The following is a 15,404-nucleotide window of genomic DNA, read 5'->3' as shown; positions in this document are numbered from 1 at the left end:
TTTATTGGATACAAATATGAATGAATTGCATAATAAAAGTTTATATGCTGTCATATGTGGTTATATAAAATACACATTATACACTATGACTGAATAAATTAATATATTAAGTATTACATATTCTGATATAGAATTCTTTAATTATGAGAATCTAAACAGAACTTGGCTTCTATGTGTCTTCTCTGAATACATCCTTTATTATTCTGCATTTAAATATTTTGGCCAAACCAGTTTAATGATTCCTTTTCTATTTCAAGTACTTCTACTTGGAAATGTCCCCTTCTTTTCTTTCTTTTTATTTTTATTGCTTTCTTTCCTCACAAATTTTTGCTTACATATCCTCAGACTTAATTGGTGTGTTTTTTGTTTTGTTTTTTTGGTTTCTTTATATGCTGCTCTAGGTCAGTTTCTCCAGTGATAGGACTAATAGAATCAGGATGAATGAAACAAAAGGATGGATTCTTTCTGATTTCCTTTTACTCCCTGTTTCCCATTTTGCCTACCTATTAAAATAGAAGTCAGAGATATTTTTGATGAGAAAATAGGCTTCTTTATTCTGAAAGCTGGAATGCATTTAATAGCTCCATCTTATACTGGTTTTATACTAATATAGAGTAAATTCAAGTAATACATGTAAAATGAAAACGTTGTCAGTGTGTGAGCACCTACTAATAACCACTGAAAAATAGCTGTAATGATGATGATTATTCCTACAAAATTATATGCATTTTACTCTACAGATTAAATTGACTTTAGGTTTTTCTTTCTTTCTTTTTTTCTTTATGAAGAATATACTTTGGGCTCCAAGTAGCTTTCTTTAAAAAGGTGATTTTTGCAAAATGACCATTTTCATAATTTGGTAGCAACCTATAAATGCTCATATTCAAAGCATTAGTATAAAAATGTATTGACTCACTGATATTTTTAATAAGTTGTGGTTATTCTGAACCTTATTGTTGTAGCTATTGATTTTAAAACCTTAAATATGTGTTTAAATAAACTCCCAGTCAAGCTAAAGTTACAGCAGAAATATTGCGTCATATGCTACAACCTTAGAAACTCTCCCTTGGCAGTAATAGTCCCCGACTCCCTTTGGGTATTTTAGGCACTGATACTCCATAATGGGCCATTAAGGAAGGTGTTTAATTTGAGACCTATCCAGGTGCACTCTACTGAGATGAGATAATTTGAAAACACGTGTATTATCTCTCCTGCATGGTTGCTACTGATACACTGAGTGCAAGGAATGAAATACAGGAAAGCTATCTGGCAACACTTTGTGTATCACAAAAGACAAAACATTTCTGTTATAATCTCATGAACAAGATATTTAAAGCATATGGATATCCTTTTTATGGGAGGAGATTAGGCCTTGTCTGCTATACACTTTTAAAATTTTCCACTATTTTATAATAATCTCTTTCTTATTAATACTTGTTTAAACTGTATTTAAAAAAGAAATCTATTGACATTGTTAAGAAATGTGAATATCAGGGGTTTAAAGTCAAATTGTTTATATGAAAGATGAATGGGGCTGACCAGTCATGGTAACTAACCACAGAGGAACTCGGGTGTAGTCATCTAGCTAATGATGAGGTATAGCTTCCCCTGCATTCCTCTTGATTTGGAAAGTCTTCAAAGAAAGTGTAAGTAGATGAATATTTTCCCCTTATCTGTCTGAACAAATTGAAATAGAATGAGTTTGACATTATTACCTCAATTCTTGTAGTTTCTCCCTTCTAGACTTTATTTTTAAGTGAGTTAATTTAGCAACTGTCATTGTTTTCAGAGAAATCATGTTAAGAAATGAGGTGATTCTGAGTTCAGTGTCCTAAACCCATACTGATGTTTAATACAGTTCTGGTCATCTAATTTGACATTTAGGTTATGGAAAAAAAACATTTTTCACCGATCTCAACTGTGGTGCTATTTACAATATAATAATAACTTTCAGAATTTTACAGGATAACATGTGATTACGTTGGTTTTAAATCAAACCCTAGAACTTCACTTATCAGACATACAGTAGATATAAAATATTGTCACGGTTGTCAATCATGAAGTACTCAGGTAATTTCAGTTGTAAAATTGCCAAAAATAAATTTATTTCTCCCAGTTCTGGAGACTGGAAGTCCAAGATCAGATTGCTGGCAAGGTTGGGTTCTGGTGAGAGCCCACTTCCTGGGTTTTAGACAGATGTCTCCTTGATCTAACCTCACGGGCGGGAAGGGGCTAGAAAGCTCTCTGGGGTCTCTTTTTTAAGGGCACTGATCCCATTCATGAGGGCTCAGCTCTCATGACCTAATTACCTCCCAAATGCACTACCTACAAGTACTTTCACATTGAGGATTAATCTTCAACATATGAATTCCCGGGGGACACAAAATTTGTTTATAGTAGGTGTGCTTCAGAATCAGTAGTCAATAGAAATGATGAAAAGCAGTAGAGTCAAATGAATGAAAGGCCAAGCGATGAGTATAGACTGTTTAGGTGCAAATCTGGGCTCCTTCATTTGTTGCTATGTGACCTCACTAAGTTCTTTAACTTCTTGGTCCCTCAGTTTCCTTATTTGTCAGTAACCCATTTATTTGGAGTTGTTATATGATTAATAAAAATGTTTATATATAGCATTAATTAAATCAGCTAATGTGTGAGAACTCTAATGAGAGTGCCTGATATAGTGAAGACTCAAGAGATGTTAACTGTTGTTATACAGAGGACAATTATTTGTCTGGTGCTCTCTAGATTTTGAATAGATTGATATGTTCCTGTTATAAATGGAATTACTTACTTTGAAGTAGAAATCTGTTATATTCAGAGTTTTTAAACTATAGCTTGTTTGCCTTGCTAATTTCTACTCCCCTAAGAATATAGAAATCAGGTCCTAATTATTGTCAGAAATGGCATATTGTAAAGTAGTTGTTGATTTTTTAATATCACTTTATATAATAGTTATCTGCATTCAGACTTATTTTTCACAGTTAATAATGATGATAAAAATTCAAGGTTTTATGAATATTTTAATTTTTGAAAAGCAAATTAAGGGATCTATTTTTTCAAATTACATCTGTTTTACAAATTATGTACATGAAAGGGTATGAGAGCCATACCCTTTAGTTTTAGTTTTAATCATCTCATTTTAAACAATTGAATTGTTTTCCAAACAAGTTGCATTATTGTAATTATTTATCCTTAGCTTAACTTCAAACTCATTGATTTTATTTCTTATTGAACGTATCAGTGGTGGCAAATATTACCTTATTCAAAACTTTTGGGAAACAAACTCCAATCAAATGCTTTGTGGGATCTCCCTGAAGAGGTTAACTCAAGGGCACGTCACAAGAAAATGATCTGTAAAACATCAGTCTATTTCATGGTTACATGATATGCTGCCCTAGAGCCAAAAATAGAAATGTTCATTAAATCCAAATTTGTTCCTAAACATTAATAGACACGTATTAGATGATAACATTATCTGAAGACAGTTAGATGAGACTTTTACTCTCAAGAATTTTCTTATTAAAATTACCTTTCTAGATTACTTGTTTTCTAATGTAGCATCAAATTATGTTTGAAATATAATTATAAGGGGATATGTCGTTTACTTATGCAACAAAAACATTGTTTGTTAGTGTTTCTGGTAGTGTATAGAGACTGATCATTTCATTGCCTGAAAAGTGTTGTAAGTTAACTCTTTTAAAAATTAATTGTATACAGATAGGTCTTTGCTCTTACTCTCTGAAATTTTTGGAGGACATAGTAGGGAAGAAATGAAGGAAGAAAGGAGACTTGAGTGAAAGTTCTAGCAGAAATGTTGTTTTATTCTTGAACTATTATCTCTGTTTCCAATTTGATTTAACTTTTTCCTATATCTTTTGTAACCTCTGTTCTTTCCCATCTATTTTTTTTTCCTGATTTATTTTCCTTCCATCTCGACAAAACATATAACTGTGATATTTCTACAACCTGAAAAATTGTTGTCTTGACTTCCTTCAAATAATCTATATTTTAAACCACCATCTGAACTTGTATGTGACTATGAACTCTGGCAAATATTGTTACTGACACCATCAGCCTAAGGTATTTTTCTTTCCTCTCCATTTTCTCCTATAGACCATGACCAATTTAATCTTCTAAAAGCATGGTGTTTATGATGTACCTTCTGATTCTATCCCCTTTTCACCCAACCACTCACAAATACCTATCAAATGTTCTTCTGTCCCATTCACTACCAAATGTAATGCATTTACTATTTATAACTCTACTGCTGAATGTAAAGCCCTTCATTAAATGAGAACAAGGATTTTTCTCACTTATTGAATACCTGTTCTTGCCAGGAACCTTTATAGGTGATATATCCGTTATTTAAGCCTTATAACTACTTTGTGGAATAAGTATTAATTCCAGATGTGAACGTAAGGGTATAGAAAATGTAATAATCTACCGGTGGTCATATGGAATACAGCTTGATGATAGAGGAATTAAACACCATGACTCACTCAAAAATTCATGTCATGCTTTCTATTCATGGTGCTTCTGATGGTTCTGACTTGTTTGATGTTTAATACTAGATGACAGAAGCTTAGAATTTTTAAAAATCTGTGCAGCAATAAAGGACTTAAAAAAAACATGGCCACATCCAGTTCTAGGTCAGGGCAAACACATACTTAGTATATATGAAATATCTTTCAGGTTCTATTTGACTTGAAAGTGTTATAAAATATGCATCTGTTCAGATAAGTAGTCCAATTATAGTCTGTTCTTTGGTAGTAATACACTGCCAAATGGATAATAATACCATTGTATCTATAAGTGTTGTAATTCTCTGGAATCAATAATTGATCTCAAATAGCATAATAGCTGCTAAGCAGTGTTATGCAAATTTGGAACCCTGACAAAACTATCATATTATGAAAATAATGCAGCAAAGGCTGCATTATTTTTTTGTGATGCCATGTTAGGTACTAGCTAAACACCCCTTAGTTTATTAATTAAATGATTCACTTAATACCTCTATTTCATTTAATGCCTCTATTAACTCAGGCTCTTTATTTCAAGCCAAAGATAATTTACACAAATTAAATTGGAAACAAAATGTTCAAGTGTTTAGGAGCACTCTAGCGGGCTATAAAACTTTTTGGAATATACTCACTACAAATATTTATCCTTGATTTATTTATTGATTGATTGATTGATTGATTGAAATTCTCACCTGAGGATATTTTTTCCATTGTTTTTGAGAGAGAGAGGGAGGGAGGGAGAGAGAGGGAGAAACATCCATGTGAGAGAGACATATCAATGGGTTGCCTCCCCCGGGTGCTCGACTGGGGCAGGGGATGGAGCTGCCACCGAGGTCCATGCCCTTCGGCAGCGCGACCCCGGGCCCATGGGCCACAGGCTAGGCCGGCAGCCTCGGCGTTAGGAGACAGCACCTGGCCTGGCTGGCACCTGGGATCTCAGGCTGGATTCCCAGGCGGGGCTACCTAGGCTGTGGGATCGCTCCGGCCCCCAGTCAGGGCGAGTCTGGGAGGCAGTCAGTCCGTGTGTCTTTCTCACATTGATGTCCCCCCCCCCCCCCCCGCCTTCCTCCCTTCTACTCTCTCTGAAAAGCAATGGAAAAAACATCCTCAGGTGAAGATATAAATAAATAACATTGCTTGCATTGATTTTTGTGTATTTATGTAATTTCTTTAAATATTATAAACTATTTAAATATCTCACACTGCAGGGTTTGGAACTAACCGAGTTGAATTCAGCTTTCTTTGCCTAGTCTTCAGGCTCTTTTCTGCTCTCCCTCAGCGGGCGGGTGTAGTGTTCCCGCTGCTGCTCCCTGACCCTGCAGCCCTGACGGGCCCGCTGCAGCCTGACAGGCCCTGCTCACCGGTTCTTCACCTGCTTCCTAAAACCCTTCACCCAGAATGTCCCCCCACGCGCGTTAGTGACATCCCGTCCGTCCGTGACATTCCAGCGCAGTTACCGTGCTTCTCTTATAGTCTTCCAGACCTTCCAAGCTGTGTTAGTTCATCTGTTTTTTAAACCCTATTCTTTATCTTACTTGGATTTATATTATTTGTATGTCCTGCATTATCTCTTCTCCTTCCCCCCCCCCCCCCCTCTTAATACAAAGCATTATGGCATAAATATCTCATATATACTCCATGGCCAAACCCAGTTTACATTGTTTGTATGAAATAATGGCCTCGTGGGACACTATGCCACAGAAACACATGTGGGTTGATTGAGTTCAGTATTTCTTGAAAATATTAAACACGATGATTAAGAATTTGCCCTCTATGAATCTTCAGTGGTGTCTGCCACTATTTTAAAAAGTATTCATTGCTGAAACATTCAGCTCCTTACTGCGACTAGACTCAATAGTTAATATAATGTGCTTTAAATGAATAAATATTGAAAGGAAAGTTCCTTGAACTTTATTGTAATAGGAAAATGTAATAAACTTATTTAAACAATAAGCTTCGGTTTTCAAAGTCAAAACGTAAAGACAATGTGTTTAATTTTTTAAAACATGATATGATCATTAGTAATATTACCCAAAGTAATAGTGCTTTTTAGTTTCATGATATACTCACATAGTATATTCAAATGTACTCATATGTAAAATAATTAATACAAATTTTAGCAAACAATAAGAAAACTTTAAAGAAAATGCATTTTTCTGAGTTTCAGACAATGTAAGTTATAGCTAACATTAAAAAAATTATATATTTTATGCAGTCTAAACTTTTCTGAAACTCATTTTCTTTACCTGGTGATCATCACACCAAACATTTTGAAGTATTATTATAGGATGGTGCTGGGAAGAAGGTGTATTATAGCCATCTGATTTTTCATCTTTTCCCTAAGAGATAACATTTCATAGATCTCCCCTCCACCTCAGAAGGAGTATTCCACATAGAACTGCTTTGGGAAGACATTTTTCTGAGAGAAGACGTCATCCTTCATTTCCTAGGGCGTGGACAGTGAAGCATTGCAGTGTATGTGCTTATTACAGTGCAGTATTAGTAACTCATGGAAGGATAGCCATCTTAAATTTGAATAAGGAGCATTAAAACCCCTGATCTAAGCATCTATGCATAATTACTGTACATGAAATATAATTTCCAGCCTTATTAAATAAATATTTCTCAGAAATACTTGGCTCTTTTTGGTTACTCTGGATGAGTCTTATTTATAAATGTAGAGAGCTGTGTTCTCATAAATCATCATTAACTAGATGCTCTGTTATGATAACAGATATTTGCTTTACTTGTTAAGGTAGTGATAAATGATAAAATGTAATAATACATAAATCTGTTTGAAATTTATATCATACTTATGAGTTATATGTCAATTTTATATCACTAAAAAGGTAATTTATGGAGAAGGATTGTGATAAATACTTGAATTGTTAGTGAATGTAATTTTAAATTGTTCAAATTTCAGAATACACCAAAATCACTGGAAGCATACAGATAACACCCACCCAACTAATATGTATAAGCACTTCTAAAGTAATTTTTTGGGCTATTTTTTGGCAGTAGCTATAAATTCCCTAAATAATACATGCTAAATGGGAAGCTCCTATATTATAATTAGCAATGGAGTTATAGAACTGTATACTTATAAGTAATTATTAAAATAGCACCACATGGCATTTTATACATTTGGCATGTTCCAAATATGTAAAAGAACATGCCCTCTAAGAAGATGTATGTGGCAGAAACAAATAAATAAAATATGAAAAATAAAAATGTATAAAGCTGCTAAAGAGTAAAATTTGTAATTAGTAGAATCTGATTCTGAAAATATAAAAATATTATAATGAAGATATAGTATCTTGTCAAGGTCATTATGAGGAGAAAGTATAATAATAACATACATTGTATTTGGGGAAAGATTGAGAGTAAGTTATTTTACAGAAATGTGATTAAGAATAGCTAAAATGAAGGTAACAGTTGCAAGGTGAGTGGCATGCAGATTCTGTCATTAATATCTATTTAGAGTGTAGAAAGGAAGTAAATATAAAGTAAAAAAAGCTTTCAAGCATGATTTGGGAAGAAGGATATATGAAAATGTTAAACAGGAAAACCAAATTATGACAATAGAATTTAAGGTGAGAGTTTCCCCAAATTAAAGTCAATGTCTTAAATTTAGAACTATTGTTTCAGAAACAACAGATATAATTAAAGTGTTTTCAGTGTATAACAGTACTAAATGTGAATGAAATTCAGTCTAAGGGTAACAAATAGACTTTCCATCCATTTGTAGCATTTTTTTTTTCATTTTGTGATATAAAAGAATATTAAGGAACTTGACTCACATCACACAGCTTCATAATTATAATCTTGAATATTAATGATGTAAGTTCCCAATCAGGGACTATCCTGGAAATACATTCCTTCCAAGCTTTGCTCAGGTAACAGGCAAAACCATTTGCCATATTGTGATAATCTTTGATGAGAGATAGAAATGCCATCTTTTGAGAATAATTTTTAAAGCATTAACCTGTTTATTAATGGAATTATTAGCATAAGTTATAGGTATATTTTAAATAAAGGTGACATATGGGAAATCCTTTATAAAATCTCACATTTAGTATGAATTGTTCATCTGTAGAGTTCTCAAGGGGAGCGAGGATGCCTAGATTCCTGTGTTAGTTTCCTAGACATGTAAGTGAGAGGGGTGGGTGGGCACATGGTCTGTCCCTCGTTTTGAAGGAATAAAGGACACAAAGGTAGTTGGTGAGAGACAGACGTGTACTGACAGACCTGTACAATCGTGTGACAGTCTCTGCAACAGGGAATTAAAGTATGTTATCTCTAATCCTCAGAATCAACCTACAAGCTGAATATTGTTTTTTGGTCTTACAGTTGAAGAAACTGAGATTTAGAGAGGTATGCAAACTTGCCCAGCACCATAGGTCAGCATGATTTTAAATCCCTTGCTGTTACACACCAAAGAAAAATCTGTTAGTTTTTTACTTTGTTTCTAGAACATCTCACATAAAACATGTCACATTTTGCACAGCAGTGTAATTTATTGGTGAGTGTACTTTTTGGCATATTTCATTGCAAGTTGTTTTAAAATGGGGATCACATTTTAGAACTGTAGACACACTCTGAATTTTGTCCCATAGTATTAGCACAGAGAAGGCTAAGACAAATTTTTTTGGAGATGGAAATTCTTTTTTTGTAATTGACTTGTTAAATGCTTTATATCTTTAGTAAGTTGTCTTTTTTATGAGTAATTATCTTGTCATATGTAACTAAATGAGTCTCTAATGCCTTTTGGTTTTTCTTTGTGTTTTTGAAGAGCTATATTTTAGAAATGAGTTAAGTGAAAATCCCTTTTATATGAACACTGATTGGTTTGGTAAAGTTAATGACAACACATAAATTGGAAAAAAATTACAGAAAAAAAAATTTTTAATGTTACTATTCAAGGGGGGGGGCGGCGGGATACCTTTCTATAGGTTATGAGCAATCTTGTCTTTCATTTAGCTATTAAAATTTATATAGTTTAATTGGTGGGATTTTATTATATATGCTCCCAAATTAGCACATTGTTTTAGGGCTGTGCGTGAGAGGTAGGCGGGTGGTGAAGCTGGAGTGTGAGAATGTGTTACCTTCTCAAATAATAGCTGCTGTTCCTCCAAATTCCTTTCTCCGCCTCTGTTTACACAGTAATCATGAAAACAAATTCCTATGCCTAAATCAAATGTAAAATTTCATAGTAGAAGTGCCTTTATGCCCTGCTGCAATATCTTCAAATAACCATTATTATAAATAATAGATATGTAATTTTTACTTTTTTTATAAAATAACTTTCTCCCATTGCTTCATCAATGTGAAAATATATATCTTATAAAATAAACTATTCTGGTTTTCACTGAAGCCAGACATCACAATAGCAATACTCATGTTTCACTATGGAAATAATTTTCCCTGAACCTCCAAAGGGTACAATGTGTAATTAGGCTTCAGAAAACCATCATTTTTTTCTTTCCTTTTGTCCTTTGCTCTGATGCTGTTCCAGGTTCTCCATTAGTTATTTAGTTATTAATTATTATACAAATTAATATAGCACATTTATATTAATTTGTCCAGTGATACTGAATTATTTATTTCAGTTCGTTTGGAGTGTGGAATTACACATTGGTAATACATGCATAAATATTGTCCTTTAGGTTACTCACTCATTTTTATATATGAATCCTGTACTCATTAAGATGAAATGAGGAGGTATAACATGTTTTCATCAGGAAATAAACTTTCAAGGTGTTAAGAGAACCTGTATTTGATAACCCTTTTTTTTTTCTTGTTTGCAGGATTCGGATTTGGGATACTGGTGTTTCTGTTTTGAGGAATATTTCTTTTTGGGTTTTTCCTTTTTTTTTTTTTTAATCATTGGTCTTGGAATACACAAGAGCTCCAGAAACCAGAAACACTTGCTGTGATTCACGTTTGAAACACTCGCTCGGAGGCCCGCTCACGCCGACTTCCCAGCCATGTGGCCAGCACAGCTCCTCGTCCTCATGATGCTCTTAGCACCAGTAGTTCACGGTAAGACCTTTACTCAGTTTTTGTGTGATGCTTAACGGTGTCTCAGTTATTTAAACTAGCCCTTGTTCTTTAAATCTTTGCTCTAAGATGTTGCAGCTTTTGCCTACCATATATTAATAGAAGTAAGTTAGAAGGAAGGGACACAATGTGCACCCTAAGCTGCAATAAATATGAGTTTGAATTTTATTTCTTAAGGTACCTTTTGAAATATATATGTAACCATAGTTTTTTTGTTTGTTTTTAAAATAAAACTTTTGCATGTTTTATTCTTTATTTTTATCACACTTAGGGAAAATCAGTTGAATCATTAACTTTATCAGTTATTGTGAGCTTTTCTTAAAAAAATATTTTTGTAATTAAAATAATTTTAGTGTAGTAATATGCACATTTGAAAACCCCCCCCTCAAAAAAAAATCTGATTTCCCAAACTAAGGAATCATTTGTGAATGTTTACTCCTCTGTTTAATCTTTATACAGAGAATAAAAACTAACCTCGCATTAAAGGAAAATTGTTTTTGTCAAATACCTTTTGATGCAATACAGGAAAAAAAAACATTAAAATAATATGAAATATGCAGAAAGGTCATTTTACAGAAACATGCTAATATACTCATAAAAGACTATATTCATGTTCACTTAAATATATTGGTATTGATTACACAAATATATAAGAAATTATATACCTTTGGAAATTTTATAAAACATATAATTATTCAATAAGTAAGCAATACAATTTCTGTACAACTTAGTATATAATATTCATTGAATCTCAATAAAAACTGACGAGTTAAAGTATATATATATATATATATATATATATATATATATTCCTTTTTCACAATTTAAAGTTTTCTGCTCATTACACTGATTTTGCACTAAGATGAAAATGGTACAATACAGTCTCTATCTCATATGTTAATGGTAATTAGAGCAAAGAGGAGGGGACACAGCTGTATTTGCCAGTACTTAGGAGGTCTGAGATATTATAATGTATCAAGCAACTTAAATGATTTTTTAGCCTTTCTCACTCACTCTTGGTTTTTAATTGATTACAGAAATCCATTGTAGTTCATCAGCGATGCAGTTCCCAGTTTGGCTCATGTTTCTAAGTTTCAACCGAATTGCATTCTGCTATCATTATAAGAGCCGGATAAAATAACTTCTGTGTCTTTTGAAGTTATTCTCTAAAATTCCCCTGATTTAACAGTTATATCTAACAAATCACTATAAGGTAGTGCTTTAAAAAAATGAAAGTAAAATTATATATCCATAAACTATAAATTTTATCAAAAACGTGTCTCTAATTCATGTGCCGATGCAGCACGTAAACATTCACATACTTGGGCACATATAACATTTGTGGTATGGGACAATTCAAGAATCATGTCACTTTAAACAAGTGCTTTTCTCATCTATATATCTCAAGATGATTCTAGTTAAGTTTTTTGATGTTATAAAAATGCCTCACTCATAAGGTTCTTTTGAAGACTGAGTAAATAGCATATGTAAAGAATCTAGCCCAGTGCACGACAAATATTAAGTGGTTGAGCATGTTCATTGCCTTCATCATACTCTCTGTCCCTCTAGTTTTGGTTCCAGTAAATTCGAACAACCAGGAATTAGCTCAGAAATTATCTTACAATAAGAACAGTTCCGTTTGATGTTGATGTTCAAGGAAAGAAAAAAAAAAATATATATATATACACACACACACACACATATATATAATATATAATATATAATATAATATATAATATATAATATATAATATATAATATATAATATATAATATATAATATATAATATATAATATATAATTATATATATATATATAATTTTTTAAAAGTCAGTTTAAATTTACACTTGTTTGAAGAAGGTAGGTTAAAAATAGCAGAAATAGACATTGTAAAAAAGACTGTCTTTACTGAAATTTCTGTCTCCCAAAAATGACCTTCTATCATTGGGCCCCAAACATGGCTGAGCTAAATCTTGGTTCTTGGATTGGGACCTGCACTGAACACACACACACACACACACACACACACACACACACACACACACAGAGAGACTACCTCTAGGTAACTCTGACAAATATCTTAAACCCCCTAGTAGGGCACATAGAAAATTGATCAGGTATATACAATATTTTAGGCTAACAGCTTAAGCAATCCTTTCCATCTTGTATGAACTCCTTTCTGTTATATTTTTCTTAAGCCACATAAAGCTAACCAGTACGGAAGCTTTCAATTTATAAACTGTGTCCTCATTACCGTGCTTAGATATTCTAAAACTTGCACCAGGGAAAATTCAAGTCAGTGTCATCGGCCTTCTAGAGAAGCTTCTCCATCGCCGTGTGGTACCACCTCTGACTTGTCAACAAAGGGCTTCCCATGAACAGCCCTTGAGATCGCAGCTCACCCATAAGCTAAGGACACACTAACCTTCCACCAGTGCTGAAATCTACTGGGATAGTGTTAGAGCTTCCACCAGTCCTGGCTTAAAGCAACACCGCATCACTTAAAACCGTGATGACTGAGTTAAATGGATGTTGCAATTACAGAAATAATCTTTTCCCCAGAACATCCCCCGGTACCCTCTCCTTGCCCGCCACTGTGATGCCCAGCATCATCTGCCCTCTTGTCCATGGAGAATTCACTTTCTTGGGTATGACCTGAGACGCTATCCTTTCTCTTGAGCAAATAATAATGATGACTACTGATTTTATAGCCATACACTTTATATGTATGGGTACAATTAATTCTCACCATATTCTCACGGGTTTAACAATATTTGTTATTATAATTCTTATCATTAACTCTTTACAGTAAAAATATTAAGGTATCGAGTGGTAAAGGAAGTTCACTAATGTTACACGACTGTTATGAGATTCAGAGGTGATTTAGAATCAAGGAGCTGGTTTCATAAGCTCTGGTCTTACTGCCAGTAATGAGTTTCTATCAAGACCATTCTTCCCAGTAGAGAATCCCATCTCGACTCTCCTGGGCATTTGAGAGGTGAGGTGGAAATGCAGATCACCTGCCTCGTCCATCTTCTGGGTGCAGACAGACTGAACTTTAAAGTCTGACAAACCTGAGATAAAATTCTAGCTCTACCACCAACTAGCTCTGTAACCCTATTACTTGGTAAACTAGTTAACAAATACCATTTATTACTCACTATGAATCATAAAACTGTGCTGGCTGCTAAAAATATGGCAATGATAAAAAAAGATTTTAATTCTTCCTTCAAGGAGCTTACAATAACTTAAAAATGTATGTCTACTTTTCATCTTTAAGAATAAACATTTACTCCATGCAGAGTTATTTTAAAAATGGATAGAATAATATACTATGCATAGCTTCTAACGTGGTGCTTGGCATTTGGTAAATCTTTGTAGATGACTTTTCCCCTTACTACCTTGAAATTGAGCTAAACCTCTGAGCATTTGATAAGGAAAATGCATAATTGCCCTTATTCTTGCCTGGAGAACTGAAAGAGATCTTTTTCTACTTAAACATCAGTATTCAAGTTTTGCCAGAAATTTCTTAATACTACTCTCTCAACAAAATTAGTATTAAACCTATACATAGCAAAGCTTAGTATATAATGTCAGCATATAAACTATAATTATTGGTATATAATTGTCAGTGGTAGTCATGTGTAAATGGTAGCATGTAATGCATTTTGCATGGATAAAATTAGAAGCCAAACTCAAGAATTAATTCTGAATAACATTTACATTAGTTGAATGATCTCCCCATCTTTCTAGAAAGTCAGGCCAATATTTTATATAGGAAAACAGAATGAATCAGTGCATCCCCATTATGTGTATATATACACATGCTTTTAAATTAGGAAATGTCCAGTTGTATGTTCACCCGTCCATATCTGCGTCTCTATGTGCCTCTGTATTTCTGTTCCATGACTGTGCGCCCTTCCTGTGTGGCCATAAAACCCTCGTCTACTATGCAGTGAGGCCTGGCAGAAGTATAGCGAAGCCGCAGAGGCAGACGGCCAGTTCTTTGCTGTTACCCATCTTAGTGTCACATGAAGATAACGGATTTTTTTGTTCTATTGATGTGGTTGGAAACAAGGGAAAATAGTGGAATTGGAGAACACCATCCAGTGATAACATGGGCCCGGGGGCTCCTGCTGAGTGGCAGTGAAGGGATTCCAAGGTTCAGTGTGGGACCTGAGCTGGGAGATCTGGTCAGGGTGTGGAGCCAAGCCACATGGAGTGGGAGTTGAGAAGGTGAATGGGGTGCTCAGATAGTTTAAATATATCTCATTTTAATTTAACTATACTTAGAAATTGTGTCTTTATTGAAAACAGAAAACAGGATTGTTTGAGCTCAGTATTGGTAATGGGAAACAATATTTGTTATGTTACATTTGCATAGAATATAGGGTTTTAGTATTTTTTGTATAACCACTATATGCTTACCTTTTTTCTGCAAGCCTATTTTTATTGTTGTTAAAGCTACATGTGTGTTTATATATTCATGGACTTTACAGGGTATCCTGCTTTTTATTATGTTCAAGGAGTTAATTACAATAAAAAGTTTTTAGCAGGGACAAAACAATTAATACATGCATTTATATTTAGTGCTATACATTTTTATGTAATTTGAATTTTACTGTTAATCTATTTTAATAGTTATAATACTGTTTAATGTGTCAGTGATTTAAAATAATACCCATATATTTTTTTAACTACTAATAAGATGTGAAGCTTGAGCAAGGAGATAATTACATTTTACTACATAACATCTCACTGTGTAATTCTTTTTATGAAGTTATGTTTTATAAGTGCAAAAAAGTCAGGTTGACTGCTAAGCTCTG

The 15,404-nt window shown here is 33.6% G+C and overlaps 1 protein-coding gene across 7 annotated transcripts in view; it reads left to right on the top strand.

The window, feature by feature from the left end:
* Positions 1-15,404, top strand: part of ADGRL3 (adhesion G protein-coupled receptor L3) — a 697,726-nt gene that overhangs the window by 240,696 nt on the left and 441,626 nt on the right. For all 7 annotated transcript variants that reach the window (XM_087827196.1, XM_087827189.1, XM_087827185.1 and 4 more), the window contains one exon: positions 10,328-10,562. In XM_087827196.1, coding sequence (XP_087683322.1) covers positions 10,508-10,562 — 55 coding nt within the window. In that variant the 5' untranslated portion in view covers positions 10,328-10,507. The remainder of the gene's footprint in view (positions 1-10,327; positions 10,563-15,404) is intronic.

This window comes from Miniopterus natalensis, chromosome 1 (assembly GCF_054644295.1).
Source record: "Miniopterus natalensis isolate mMinNat1 chromosome 1, mMinNat1.hap1, whole genome shotgun sequence".
Taxonomy (NCBI): domain Eukaryota; kingdom Metazoa; phylum Chordata; class Mammalia; order Chiroptera; family Miniopteridae; genus Miniopterus; species Miniopterus natalensis.
Note: the sequence above shows the minus strand (reverse complement) of the source record. Positions and strands in the feature narration are given on the sequence as shown.